This window comes from Oncorhynchus gorbuscha, linkage group LG23, assembly GCF_021184085.1.
Source record: "Oncorhynchus gorbuscha isolate QuinsamMale2020 ecotype Even-year linkage group LG23, OgorEven_v1.0, whole genome shotgun sequence".
Lineage (NCBI taxonomy): Eukaryota > Metazoa > Chordata > Actinopteri > Salmoniformes > Salmonidae > Oncorhynchus > Oncorhynchus gorbuscha.
Genome location: NC_060195.1, coordinates 61,543,520 through 61,558,226, shown reverse-complemented (window position 1 = coordinate 61,558,226; position 14,707 = coordinate 61,543,520). Strand labels below are relative to the sequence as shown.

The 14,707-nt window shown below is 46.3% G+C and overlaps 1 protein-coding gene across 4 annotated transcripts; it reads right to left on the bottom strand.

Annotated features, from left to right (window-relative positions):
* Positions 1–2,628: 2,628 nt before the first annotated feature.
* On the bottom strand, positions 2,629–5,419 carry LOC124011521 (testicular haploid expressed gene protein-like). Of its 4 annotated transcripts, none has more exons than XM_046324967.1 (8): positions 4,843–5,419; positions 4,224–4,375; positions 4,094–4,155; positions 3,719–3,785; positions 3,517–3,643; positions 3,255–3,411; positions 2,875–3,074; positions 2,629–2,792 (listed from the first exon to the last, which is right to left on the bottom strand). In XM_046324967.1, the coding sequence occupies exons 2-8, from the start codon at positions 4,283–4,285 to the stop codon at positions 2,751–2,753; spliced, it is 717 nt and encodes a 238-aa protein (XP_046180923.1). In that variant the 5' UTR covers positions 4,286–4,375; positions 4,843–5,419; the 3' UTR covers positions 2,629–2,750. The 4 variants fall into 4 exon arrangements, with proteins under 4 accessions (XP_046180923.1, XP_046180924.1, XP_046180922.1 ...); XM_046324968.1 differs by having other exon boundaries at positions 4,224–4,299; positions 5,098–5,419; XM_046324966.1 differs by having other exon boundaries at positions 4,224–4,299; positions 4,843–5,418.
* Between the last annotated feature and the right edge of the window lie 9,288 nt (positions 5,420–14,707).

The following is a 14,707-nucleotide window of genomic DNA, read 5'->3' as shown; positions in this document are numbered from 1 at the left end:
CGCGACCGGTAGACTCATGGGGCAGGGCACAATTGGCCCAGTGTTGTCTGGGTTAGGTGAGGGTTTGGCTGGCAGGGATGTCCTTCTCCCATCTTGCACTAGCGACTCCTGTGCCGGGCCGGGCACAGTACATGGTTGCCAGATGTACAGTGTTTCCTCTGACACATTGGTGTGACTTTCTCCTGGGTTACGACGCCAGGACAGCGGAGTCAATCACCACCTTCCGGAGACACCTGAAACCCCACCTCTTTAAGGAATACCTAGGATAGGATAAGTAATCCCTCTCACCCCCCTTTAAGATTTAGATGCACTATTGTAAAGTGACTGTTCCACTGGATGTCATAAGGTGAATGCACCAATTTGTAAGTCGCTCTGGATAAGAGCGTCTGCTAAATGACTTAAATGTAAAATGTAAATGTAAATGGTTAAGTGGGCATTCTGTCAAGAAGCAGTGTAGCCTAGTTGGGTTGTGTTTTGGAGGACGTACGGCTCTCAACCTTTGCCTCTCCTGAGTCTGTATGGGAGTTGTAGCGATGAGACAAGACTGTAACTACCAATTGGATACCATGAAATTGGGAGAAAAAGGGGTACATTTAATGTATCTTACCATGTGCTCACATGTTTTTGTTCTATTTCCTGAAAGAAGTTCCCTGCCCAAATTGATACATCAAACTGCCTCATTGGATTGTTGAATTTAAAACAATTCACATGGGAGGTTGTAAGGGGCAATATGGTTTTCTGTTCCAGGAGGGAAACAGTTGAAATCGGAAGTTTACATACACCTTAGCCAAATACATTTAAACTTGGTTTTTCACAATTCCTGACATATAATCCTAGTAAAAATTCCCTGTCTTAAGTCAGTTAGGATCACCACTTTATTTTAAGAATGTGAAATTTCAGAATAATGGAAGAGAGAATTATTTATTTCAGTTTTTATATCTTTCATCACTTTCCCACTGGGTCAGAAGTTTACATACACTCAATTAGTATTTGGTAGCATTGCCTGTGAATTGTTTAATTTGGGTCAAACATTTCAGGTGGCCTTCCACAAGCTTTCCACATTAAGTTGGGTGAATTTTAGCCCATTCCTCCTGACAGAACTGAGTCAGGTTTGTAGGCCTCCTTGCTCGCACACGCTTTTTCAGTTCTGCCCACAAATTTTCTATAGGATTGAGGTCAGGGCTTTGTGAGGGCCACTCCAATATCTTGACTTTGTTGTCCTTTAGCCATTTTGCCACAACATTGGAAGTATGCTTGGGGTCATTGTCCATTTGGAAGACCCATTTGTGACCAAGCTTTAACTTCCTGACTGATGTCTTGAGATGTTGCTTCAATATATCCACATCATTTCCCTTTCTCATGATGCCATCTATTTTGGGAAGTGCACCAGTCCCTCCTGCAGCAAAGCACCCCCACAACAAGATGCTACCACCACTGTGCTTCAGGGTTGGGATGGTGTTCTCAGGCTTGCAAGCCTCCCCCTTTTTCCTCCAAACATAATGATGGTCATTATGGCCAAACAATTCTATTTTTGTTTCTTCAGACCAGAGGACATTTCTCCAAAAAGTACGATCTTTGTCCCCATGTGCAGTTGCAAACTGTCTGGCATTTTTATGGCGGTTTTGGAGCAGTGTCTTCTTCCTTGCTGAGCGGCCTTTCAGTTTGTACTTGTTTCCTCCAGTATCTTCACAAGGTCCTTTGCTGTTGTTCTGGGATTGATTTGCACTTTTCGCACCAAAGTATGTTCATCTCTAGGAGACAGAACGTGTCTCCTTCCTGAGTGGTATGGCAGCTACGTGGTCCCATGGTGTTTATACTTGTGTACTATTGTTTGTACAGATGAACGTGGTACCTTCAGGCCTTTGTATATTTCCCCAAGGATGAACCAGACTTGTGGAGGTCTATAACTTTTTGGTGGAGGTCTTGGCTGAAATCTTTTGATTTTCCCATGATGTCAAGCAAAGAGGCACTGAGTTTGAAGGTAGGCCTTGAAATACATCCACAGGTACACCTCTAATTGACTCAACTTATGACAATTAGCCTATCAGAAGCTTCTAAAGCCATGACATCATTTTCTGGACATTTCCAAGCTGTTTACAGGCAGTCAACTTAGTGTATGTAAACTTCTGACCCACTGGAATTGTGATACAGTAAATTATAAGTGAAATAATCTGTCTGTGAACAATTATTGGAAAAATGACTTGGTAGACATCCTAACCGACTTGCCAAAACTATAGTTTGTTAACAAGAAATTTGTGGAGTGGTTGAAAAACAAGTTTTAATGACTCCAACCTAAGTGTATGTAAACTTCCGACTTCAACTGTATGTGCAGTAGAGGGTTAACAGGAGAGGGAATATTCATTAAAGGTATTACATCCTTTTTCAGGTTTCCTTCATCTGTCACATACTACAATTACACAGTAAAATATATAAGGTATACTTTTACATTCAGGTGGTTTTCGCTTTATGTATGTAATGTGCGTTGTAACTCCCATTTGGTGCTCGTAAAAGTCACTTCAGTTCAGTTGAATGATCAGCACGCTGTTGAACGTCGCAGCACTAAACAATCCACCTTCTAAAGCCAGCGGTCCCGTTGAACCAGAACAAAGACCCAGCAACATGCCTCAATGAGATCACAGAGGGTCTTTATTATGAAGCAGTGTGATCAGGGACATGCTGTACAGGAGACAGAGTATCTGAAGAAGAGGCGGCTGGAGGTACTGTAGAGGTGTGAGATGAGATGCATTCGTCTATTTGCCCTTGCATTTCCGCGGCAGGGGCAGACAAAGCTCCTGTAATAAACAAACAGACAAACTAATGACATTTTTATTAAATGATTTAAATGAATAAGTAAATGAGAGAAACACAGCTCACCTGTAGGCGCGGCGAGGCGCTAGCGGAGCGTGCAGCTAGGGTAACCGTGTACGGGTTGTAGCCTTGGAACAGCGCCTTCCGCTGGTTGGGCTGTGAAAGGACCTGCACCCTCTCACTGGCTACTGCCTTCCTCACTGGCCCAGGCACTGGCCAGATGACTGGACGGTCCTGGGCATACTGGGGGTGGTCAGACTTAGGGACTGGGAGAGGGGAGGTGGGATGGGGAGGAGGAAGGAGACGGAGAGAGTAATGGAGAGAGAGAGTGTGTGTGTGCGAGACAGGCTAAAAATGAACACCGCATTTACTTTGCAATGTGGTTGGGTGGCCGTTACTAAACGTTTACTTTCTGAGGTAAACACGAGGTATCCTAAGTGTCTTACGGGCGAGGAGCTGTAGTCGGGAGGAGGTTGCAGCTTGGTGGGGGAGTGCCAGTGAGGTCTTGGACGAATGGGGCGAATAGAGACCCTGCCTCCGCTTGGGACAGGCCAACTGGCAGACCCTAGGACTGGCTACTGCAGTCTGCACCACTCTGCTCAGCTAGAGAGAGACACACACAAAGAGAGGAAACAAGAGAGATAGATATATGCAGAGAGAGACACACAGATAGAGGGTTATACATTGAGGGATGTGTGTGGTACTCACGGAGGCCAGTAGGGGGCGGTCAGGTTCCCAGCTTATGGTGGGGAGGCGGGGCAAAGCCAGAGAACACACTCTATTGGATGGATAGGCACTCAAAGCTGCTACACTGACCTCCCATTGGGGAGATAACCTGGAGAGGGAGGAGGAGTCATCATGCATTATTATACACATCATTAACATACTGTACAACATTATGAAGTGTTACCTGCTCTGTTCGAACCCAGAATTAAGCCGCTTCCTGCCACACAGCTGGGACCAGTGGGGCGTCAACTCTACAACAAAAACAATAACATTAAAAAGGTGATTATAAAGTAAATTATCCACAACAAACATCATAGAGCGTTTGACTAGTAACCAAAAGGTTGCAAGATCGAATCCCCGAGCTGACAAGGTAAAAATCTGTCGTTCTGCCCCTGAACAAGGCAGTTAACCCACTGTTCCTAGGCCGTCATTGAAAATAATAATTTGTTCCTAACTAACTTGCCTAGTTAACTAAAGGTCAAATAAAGGTCAAATAAATAGAGACAGAAAGAGAGAGTGAAAAAGGGATAGGGACAGAAAGAGAGTGGGGTGATCTTACCAAACGTGGTGGTGGAGCCATTTCTTTCAGGTGAGAGTTCATCTAGCCAGTAGACTGACCGTCTGGAAGGAAAATAATCAGTCAGTCAGTCAGTGTGTGTGTGTGTGTGTGTGTGTTTGTGTGGCAGTACCGGTCAGGGAATCGGAGCAGGCTGGGTTTGGGCTGAGCGAGTTGCATCATCCGGGTAGCCATGGATACGCGAGTTGCTGAAGCATAACACAAAAATGACTGTTGAGAAGGTTGGTGGCACCTTAATTGGGGATGACAGACTCGTGGTAATGGCTGGAGTGGAAGAGGTGGAATGGTGTCAAATACATACAATATGGTTTCCATGTGTAAGATACCATTCCATTAGCTCCTTTCTAGCCATTATTATGTGCCTTGCTCCCCTCAGCAGCCTCCACAGGGTTATTGTACTTTCCTTTAAATGTCTCTGAACACAGTGCACACAGACCATTTCTTCATTGGGAGACAAGTGCAAAGTCAAAGGGTTAACAATAACACCTCATTATGACATGGATATAGCCAAACAATGGCATAAACATGACATAAGAGCTGACATGACCACTAGTAAGACAATCATTTGAACCTTCTCGCAAATATGCTGTCAACTATGCACTGGATGCGAAGTTAACAACGACTTTACTTACTACTAATTAGATACGGTTTTATAAAGTAAACGCAATATCCACGATTAGCAGCTCAAAATATGTGCATACATTATCATGTTATTTTATCACGTCGCCTACCTGCCGCTGCCTCGCGATCAACTTGGGGTGTGTTCGTAAATTTGCACTGGACGCTCTGTGCGTTCGTAAATTTAGAGAAATGTCAGATTGTTCGTTCGTAAATTCAGAGCGCACAGTTGACGCTCTGGCCGAGGATTAGGGTTGATCCGAGCGTTCTGACTTCACAACGGCAGTCGAGCACCCAAGAAAACTGGCTAAAGTTGGCTAGCTTGCTAGTTACTTCCAGACATAAATGAGAGAACACCTCACTCTAACCATTTAACTCGCGCTAGCAGAGCAGGTTAAGCTGTTTTCATGTCATCTAGACAGTTGGTGACTGTAACAGCGCTGCTGGCAACAATTTAATAACGTTTTTTTCCTGATACATATGTAATATTCAACAGGTGTTGTGCGTTCATAAATTCATTAGCTAGTTTTTCTGCGTTGTGGTACTGAAATCGGAGTAGGGGTGCGCTTGTATATTCATTGTGGCAATCTACTCAGATTTCAGAGCACTCTCGGGTGCGTTCGTAAATGAACTCTGGATATCTACTCCAATTTCAGAGCACTCGTTTTTTCCCCCCACCTTTATTTAACCAGGTAGGCTAGTTGAGAACAGGTTCTCATTTGCAACTGCGACCTGGCCAAGATAAAGCATAGCAGTGTGAACAGACAACACAGAGTTACACATGGAGTAAACAATTAACAAGTCAATAACACAGTAGAGGAAAAAGGGGTCTATATACAATGTGTGCAAAAGGCATGAGGAGGTAGGCGAATAATTACAATATTGCAGATTAACACTGGAGTGATAAATGATCAGATGATCATGTACAGGTAGAGATATTGGTGTGCAAAAGAGCAGAAAAGTAAATAAATAAAAACTGTGGGGATGAGGTAGGTGAAAATGGGTGGGCTATTTACCAATAGATTATGTACAGCTGCAGCGATTGGTTAGCTGCTCAGATAGCTGATGTTTGAAGTTGGTGAGGAGATAAAAGTCTCCAACTTCAGCGATTTTTGCAATTCGTTCCAGTCACAGGCAGCAGAGAACTGGAAGTAAAGGCGGCCAAATGAGGTGTTGGCCTTCTGTAGCTCAGTTGGTAGAGCATGGCGCTTGTAACGCCAGGGTAGTGGGTTCGATTCCCGGGACCACCCATACGTAGAATGTATGCACACATGACTGTAAGTCGCTTTGGATAAAGGCGTCTGCTAAATGGCATATATATATATATAGCAGAGTACTGGAACGAAAGGCGGCCGAATGAGGTGTTGGCTTTAGGGATGATCAATGAGATACACCTGCTGGAGCGCGTGCTACGGATGGGTGTTGCCATCGTGACCAGTGAGCTGAGACCAGTGAGCTGAGACCTGGAGCCAGTGGGTCTGGCGACGAATATGTAGCGAGGGCCAGCCGACTAGAGCATACAAGTTGCAGTGGTGGGTAGTATAAGGTGCTTTAGTGACAAAACGGATGGCACTGTGATAAACTGCATCCAGTTTGCTGAGAAGAGTGTTGGAAGCAATTTTGTAGATGACATCGCCGAAGTCGAGGATCGGTAGGATAGTCAGTTTTACAGGGGTAAGCTTGGCAGCGTGAGTGAAGGAGGCTTTGTTGCGGAATAGAAAGCCGACTCTTGATTTGATTTTCGATTGGAGATGTTTGATATGGGTCTGGAAGGAGAGTTTGCAGTCTAGCCAGACACCTAGGTACTTATAGGTGTCCACATATTCAAGGTCGGAACCATCCAGTGTGGTGATGCTAGTCGGGCAAGCGGGTGCAGTCAGCGATCGGTTGAAAAGCATGCATTTGGTTTTACTAGCGTTTAAGAGCAGTTGGAGGCCACGGAAGGAGTGTTGTATGGCATTGAAGCTCGATTGGAGGTTAGATAGCACAGTGTCCAATGACGGGCCAAAAGTGTATAGAATGGTGTCGTCTGCGTAGAGGTGGATCAGGGAATCGCCCGCAGCAAGAGCAACATCATTGATATACACAGAGAAAAGAGTCGGCCCGAGAATTGAACCCTGTGGCACCCCCATATAGACTGTCAGAGGACCGGACAACATGCCCTCCGATTTGACACACTGAACTCTGTCTGCAAAGTAATTGGTGAACCAGGCAAGGCAGTCATCCGAAAAACCGAGGCTACTGAGTCTGCCGATAAGAATATGGTGATTGACAGAGTCGAAAGCCTTGGCAAGGTCGATGAAGACGGCTGCACAGTACTGTCTTTTATCGATGGCGGTTATGATGTCGTTTAGTACCTTGAGTGTGGCTGAGGTGCACCCGTGACCGGCTCGGAAACCAGATTGCATAGCGGAGAAGGTACGGTGGGATTCGAGATGGTCAGTGACCTGTTTGTTGACTTGGCTTTCGAAGACCTTAGATAGGCAGGGCAGAATGGATATAGGTCTGTAACAGTTTGGGTCCAGGGTGTCTCCCCCTTTGAAGAGGGGGATGACTGCGGCAGCTTTCAATCCTTGGGGATCTCAGACGATATGAAAGAGAGGTTGAACAGGCTGGTAATAGGGGTTGCGACAATGGCGGTGGATAGTTTCAGAAATAGAGGGTCCAGATTGTCAAGCCCAGCTGATTTATACGGGTCCAGGTTTTGCAGCTCTTTCAGAACATCTGCTATCTGGATTTGTGCCAGAACGCTGAATAACTGATGAATTTACGAACGTGCAACACCCATAGAAAATTACCGGTCAGTAGAAGTTGGCAAAAAAACTATGAAATTGTTGCCAGCAGCACAGTTAGTCACAAACGCTCTAGATAACATGAAAAAAAGCCTAATCTACTCTGCTATGACGAGTACAATGGTTAGAGTGAGGTGTTCTTTCATTTGTGTCTTGAAGCAGCTAGCAATTTAGCCACCTTTAGCCAGTTAGCTTGGGTGCTTGACTGCTAGCCAAAGCGTCCAGTGGGCGCTCTGAACGCTCCGAGAGAGAAACAAATGTATGAACGTCCAGGAGCAGTCTGAGCTCACTCTGGCACTCCAGATTGAATTTACGAACACAACCTAAATAACCAGCCAAGTGAATTTACGAACGCGCCCTTGATGTTTATCCTTGCTTACGCTGATACTGACGCCTGGTGGTTGCTGTGGTGACGCCGGTATCCACGTCGTCGGTCATGTCACACACTGTGATGTGAAAGGCTTTCATAAAGATTTGATTAATTTTATTTGGATCTCTTTTAGTCCCCATTTGGACTAATCTTCCAAGAGCCCTTAAACATAATGAAGACATTATTGAACCAATATACACAGGCAGTTAGGAAAGCTAGCTTTTTTAAACAGAAATTTGCATCTTGCAGTACAAACTCAAAAAAGTTCTGGGACACTGTAAAGTCCATGGAGAATAAGAGCACCAGCAACTCACTGCTCTGAGGCTAGGAAACACTGTTACAACCGACAAATCCACGATAATTGAGAATTTCAATAAGCATTTCTCTACGGCTGGCCATGCTTTCCACCTGGCTACCCCTACCTCGGTGAACTGCCCTGCACCCTCCACAGCAACCTGCCTAAGCCCCCACCATTTCTCCTTCACCCATATCCAGATAGCTGATGTTCTGAAAGAGCTGCAAAATCTGGACCCCTACAAATCAGCCAGGCTAGACAATCTGGACCCTCTCTTTCATAAATTATCTGCCAAAATTGTTGCAACCCCTATTACTAGTCTGATCAACCTCTCTTTCGTATCGTCTGAGATTCCCAAAGATTGGAAAGCTGCCGCGGTCATCCCCCTCTTCACAGGGGGAGACACTCTAGATCCAAACTGCTACAGACCTATATCTATCCTAACCTGCAGGTCTTAGGTCTTCGAAAGCCAAGTTAACAAACAGATTACTGACCATTTTGAATCACATCAAACCTTCTCCGCTATGCAATCTGGTTTCCGAGCTGGTCATGGGTGCACCTCAGCCACGCTCAAGGTCCTTAACGATATCATAACCGCCATCGATAAGAGACATTACTGTACAGCCGTCTTCATCGACCTGGCCAAGGCTTTTGACTCGGTCAATCACCACATTCTTATTGGCAGACTCAACAGCTTTGGTTTCTCAAATGATTGCCTCGCCTGGTTCACCAACTACTTCTCTGATAGAGCTCAGTGTCAAATCGGAGGGCCTGTTGTCCGGACCTCTGGCAGTCTCTATGGGAGTGCCAAAGGGTTCAATTCTCTGTCCGACTCTCTTCTCTGTATACATCAATTATGTCACTCTTGCTGCTGGTGATTATCTAATCCACCTCTACGCAGACGACACCATTCTGTATACTTCTGGCCCTTCTTTGGACACTGTGCTAACTAACCTCCAGACAAGCTTCAATGCCATACAACTCTCCTTCCATGGCCTCCAACTGCTCGTAAACGCAAATCAAACTAAATGCATGCTATTCAACCGATCATTGCCCGCACCTAACCGCCCATCCAGCATCACTACTCTGGATGGCTCAGACTTAGAACACGTGGATAACTACAAATACCTAGGTGTCTGGCTAGACTGTAAACTCTCCTTCCAGACTCACACTAAGCATCTCCAATCAAAAACTAAATCTAGAATCGGCTTCCTATTTCGCAACAAAGCTTCCTTCACTTGACTGGCAACGCGATAAACCGGTGGTACGATTGAGCTGCTGTGGTCTGGAAAGAAGAAATTTGTCTAGCCGAACACCTAGGTATTGTAGTTATCCGTTGCCATCCAGGAGTAGTGTGCTGGTGAGGATATGTCGGTTGAATAGCATACTAGTTTGTTCGTTCTGGCAGTTGAAGCCGGTGCTGTAACGTCTGGAGAGGACCAGATAGCACAGTGTCCAAAGAAGGAGCCAGAAAATATACGAAATAGTGATCGTGAATAGGTAATCACCAGCGCAGTAGTGATACAGAAGAAGAGTGGTTGCTCATAGAGACGCCGGACCTCCGACCCGGCCTGAATACATCGAGTTGGTGAACCAGGCGAAGACGTATCATTGAAAACGAAAATATTGTCTGCTAATAAATGATTGTTGACGAGGTCAAACGCTGGCCGGGTCGATGAAAGGCTGTACGGTAATGTCTTTCTTATGCGATGGCGATTATGATATGGGTTAAGGATTATGGCTGCGTGGCAGGTACGCGAAACCAGATTGCGATGGCAAAAAATGGTCAGCGTGAGCAGGCCTACTGGGCAAATATAGGTCTGTAGCTTGAACTGAATCTACTCCCCGTGACTCCGCGACATCTTTCCAATCTTTGGGGAATCTCGGGCGACAGAAGGATGACGAGGAGTACAGATGAAGGGTCCAAATTGTCTAGCCTGGCTGTTTAACAGGGTCAGGCTGCAGCTCTTTCAGGCTATCTGAATATGGTGGCCGGAGACACTGTGAAGAGTGCAAACATCCACAGTGAGGCAACAGTGTTACATGTTATATTGTGAAAACTATAAATTATAGATGAATTTGTCGGTGTAGCAGTGTTTCCCCTTCCTACGTATAAGATGCAGAATTTCTGGAGCTGTATATATTGGTTCAATAATGTCTTCGTGTTAAAAATAACTAGAAGGTAGTCCAAATGGAGACGCTAAAGATCAAATAAAGTAATCAAATCTTTATGAAAGCCTTTCTATCTGGTGTGTGATGACGACGGCGTGATCCCGGCGTCTGGCGTGTATCGCGGCGCGAATGGCATCGAGAAGCGGCGTTCGCTAACTATTATTTGATTGTGTTCGTAAATTCAATCTGGAAGTAGCAAAAATACAGACGTTCATACATTGTTCTCTCTCGGAAGCGGTTCAAGCTGGGCACGGCGAGTCAGGGCACCCAAGCAACTGGCTAAAGGCGCTGCTCCTCCAGCACAAATGAAAGACACCTCCTAACTCATTATTGCTAAGTCATGAGAGCCAGACCAGGCTTTCTGTATAGAGGCGTTTGTGACTAACTGTGCTGCTGTTTCATGGTTTTGCCAACTTCGATGAGCCTCTGGGTACGTTATATCAGCGTTCTGGCACCAAATCAACGTGTTCGAAGAGCTGCTGTGCTGAAGACCGTATATTTGACAATCTGGGCCTCGGCCTGAAACCTCACCGCCACAATACCGGCCTGTTCATTCTGCTTTCGCCGTCTGGGAGTGAATGCGTCCTCCGGAACAAACACATATCAGATGGCCGGCCAAGTCAGCAGGCAGGTGCCGTCTCGAATCACGTACCTTCCTATCATCGGGCACCGGCGATCGCAGACACGCCCACGCTCAGGCCGCTGCGACATCATAACATGTCGACGCGGAAGCTTGCGACGTCAGTGCCATATTCCGAGCGAGGGCTCAGCAACTGACCGCTACCTGGTTCACCAGTACTTGCGGGCAGGGTTCAGTGTGTCAAATAGAAATCTCTGACGTCTGCATAAAGAGAGTAGCCGACTGTCAATGATGTTGCTCTTGCTAGGCTGATCTGACATTCACCATTCTGCCTTTGGCCGTCGTGAACTGCCTTACTCAATCGGCTTCAATAGCTTTCCTTTCGATGACCTCAACTATGTAAACTGGTAAACCAAATGCATGCTTTCAACACCGATAAGCTGACTGCCGCTTGCTTACGACTATCACCACACTGAATGGTTCCGATATGTGGACACCTAGGCCTAGTGTCTGGCACGAGACTGCAAACTCCTTCCAGACCCATCAAGCATCTCCAATCGAAAATCCAATCCCGGTCGACCTGTCTGTGCTTTCCTCCCAGCTGCCAACACACAAGCAAAAACGACCTCCTACCGATCACCGACCGGCGTGTCATCTGTGCTGTACTGCTGGTGCAGTATCACAGTGCCATCGTTTTGTCATAAGCACCATCTCTACACCACTGCAACTGTGCCAACCTGTCGGCTCTGTCTCGCCCATGTGTCATGATTCAGGCCATGTAGGCTCCGCCCTCAGCTCACTGATCGATGGCAACACCACATCCGTGGCAGCTCCAGCATCAATATCAAAGCCAGCACTCGTTAGAAGCGCTAATTCCCGGTACTCTGCTATATGTGAGCAACGAGCGGCTTGCAATGGGAGCGTGTGTGTGCGCCATTCTGTGAATGGTCGAGGGCTCGAAACACTGCTGCGCCAAATAACTCTACCGAGAAGAGCCAACACCTCATTGGCATACCTCCGGTTCTCTGCCTGTGACAGGCTTAATTGCAAAAATAAGCTGAGTTGAGGCTTTGCTCTCACCAACTCAAGCTTTATCAACTATCTGAAACGGCTAACCAATAAGCTCAAACAACTGCATGTCTGACGGTAAATAACACTACGCATTTATTCTGCCAGCCTTTTACGCATATATCTCTACCTTACGCCGATCATCGATCAGCGCTCGCTCGTGTTGTCTGCGGCTGATAGCTGGCCTGCTCTATGCCCTGCACATTATAATTTTTCACTACTACTGTTGACTTTTGATGTTGCCATGTGTAACTCTGTGTTGTTCACACTGCTATGCTTATGTAACCCAGGTACGGGTAAATGAGAACCTGTTCTCAACTAGCCTACCTGGTAAATAAGGTGAAAAAAAGCAGTGCTCAGACAGGTATCAGGGTTGTGGCTGCACCCAGCTCTGAGTCTGGTGGGTGCCTGTGAAGTATACAGCGCCTGCTCCTTTCAGCCTCCGCAACGCAGAAAAAAACTTAACAATATTATGAACACAACTTACTGTTGACCATATGTATCAGGAAGCGTTATTAAATTGTTGCCAGCAACGCCGCGATCTGGCTCAGATGACATGGCTGGCCACTATACTAGCGCAGTTAATCGGGTAAGAGTAATTGCTGTCTGGAAGTAACCAACGAAGCTTCAGCAGTTTTCTTGGAGTGCTTTCGACTACCGACTAATCGAAGGCTGCTGGACTCTAATCGTCAGCTGTGCGCTCTGAATTTACGAACGAGCATTTCTCTAAGAGGCCCCACGACGCTGCAAGCGTCAGTGCGAACGCGTACGGCGTGATATGGCATGATAATGTATGCGCATGTGGCTTTTGCTAACTCGTGAATTTACTATAAGCATCTATTAGTATTAAAACAAGTGGATTACTAAATCCGAGCCAGTTGGCATATTACGAGAAGATTCAAATGTTCTAGTGGTCATCATATGTCATGTTTATGCCATTGTTTAATATCCGCCAATAATACGACTTTGCACTTGTCTCCCAATGAAGAGAAATGATGCTATTACTGTGTTAGACGACTGAAATGCAATAACCTGTGGAGAGAACTTGCTGAGGAGCAAGGCACATAATAAGCTGAAAGGAAGCTGTGAATGTTGTCTTGCATATTGTAGCGTATTTACCACTCTTCCACTCCATGCGAGTCTGTCATCCCGGTAAGGTAACCTCGGCACGGTCATTTTTGTGTTGGCTCTTCGGCGCAACTACCATCCCTATTCACCCAGAGATGTGCCTTCCGGCGACTTCGACACACTGCGCAGCGCACACGCGACGACTGACTGTTCACTTCGAACGTCAGTCTGCAACTGGGTGAGCTCACCTGGCTCCACCACTGGACTGGCTGGATCACTTGCTCTCTTTCTGTCCCTATTCAGTTTGATTACTAGTCAAACGCTCTATGATGTTTGTTGTGGTGTACTTTATGTCACGCTATGTTGTGGGGTGTCGCCTGATCCCAGCTGACGACTAATTCTGGGTTGACACTCGCCAATGTTTTTGTATGTTAATGATGTGTATATGTGCATGATGTGTTATCTCCCAATGAGGAAGGTCAGTAATAGCAGCACAGTGCCTGCTCAGCTCAATGAAGGTGACGTTCTACTGGCACTGCCCCGCCTCCCCATAAGCTGTGATACCACGCATCCTCAATGTATGTAACCTCTATCTGTGTGTTATTTTTCTGCTATATATCATGCTCTGTTGTTTCTATAACGTGTGTGATGCTCTTCTCTACAGCTGACGTGGTGCGAACTCCGTAACCCACAAGTGCCGGTATTAGCGGGAAGGCGGGAATCTCTATTAGCCCCGTGCGTCAAGAACTCGCAACGCTTTCCCCACTTAGCTGCCCCTCCTCTACAGCCTGTCAGCAAGTCGGTTTACCTCGGAGAATAAGCGTTTGAGCCGCAGCTGCAGAAGCTGGAGTGTTCATTTTACGTGCCGCACACCTCTCTCGCCTTCTCCTCCCATCCTCCCGGTCTGAAGTCTGACCGCCTTAGCGCGATCCCATAGGCCGTGAAGAAAACGTAGTGAGTACGCAACCCAGTAACGGGCTTTAGGCGCCGTACCTGCGCGCTCGCCTTCGCGCCTGCATTTGCTTATTCATTAAATCATTTGTCATGTCGTGGTTGTCTGTTGAGCTGCCCCCTGCAGCAAAATACAGGGCAAATAGACATTTCCCTCCTCCGGCCTTCTCTTCTTCATACTCTTGTCTCCTGTACTGGCACTGTTTCATAATAAGGCCTCTCTGATCTTTCATTGAGCATGTTGCTGGTGCTGTTCACAGTCCAACGGCTAGAAAGGTGGTTGTTTGAGTGCTGCGGCGCAGCTGAACTGAAGTGACTACGGCACCAGTAAATTACAACGCACATTATACATGGCGAGCCACCTGAATGTAAGCCTTTATATATTACACTGTGTAGTGTGGTGTGTGACAGATGAAGAAAGAAGGATGTGTGCAATAATATTCCCTCTCTCGCTCCCTCTACTGCACACGGTTGAGCCACTTAGGTGGAGTGTAAAACGTTTTTTCAACCGCCACAGTGGACGGCACAGCTCTCCCAATGGTGAACAGATACATTTCGCCTCTTGCACAACATGTTCCAGTGGTCGAAGATTTACATACATAAGTTAGCTATGTGGCAGCTGTCCGAAAATGATGATAAATGACTTTAAACTTCTGATAGACTGGTAATCATAGGTGGTCAG

Bases quoted from the DNA above. Each gene is read 5' to 3' on its own strand.
- LOC124011521 (XM_046324965.1), bottom strand. From the start codon at position 4,426: ATGGAAACCATATTGTATGTATTTGACACCATTCCACCTCTTCCACTC. The intron at 3,412-3,516 runs GTGAGTACCACA...GTCTCTCTCTAG, and splicing joins ACCGCCCCCTACTGGCCTCC to CTGAGCAGAGTGGTGCAGAC. The intron at 2,793-2,874 runs GTGAGCTGTGTT...TGTTTATTACAG, and splicing joins GCGCCTCGCCGCGCCTACAG to GAGCTTTGTCTGCCCCTGCC.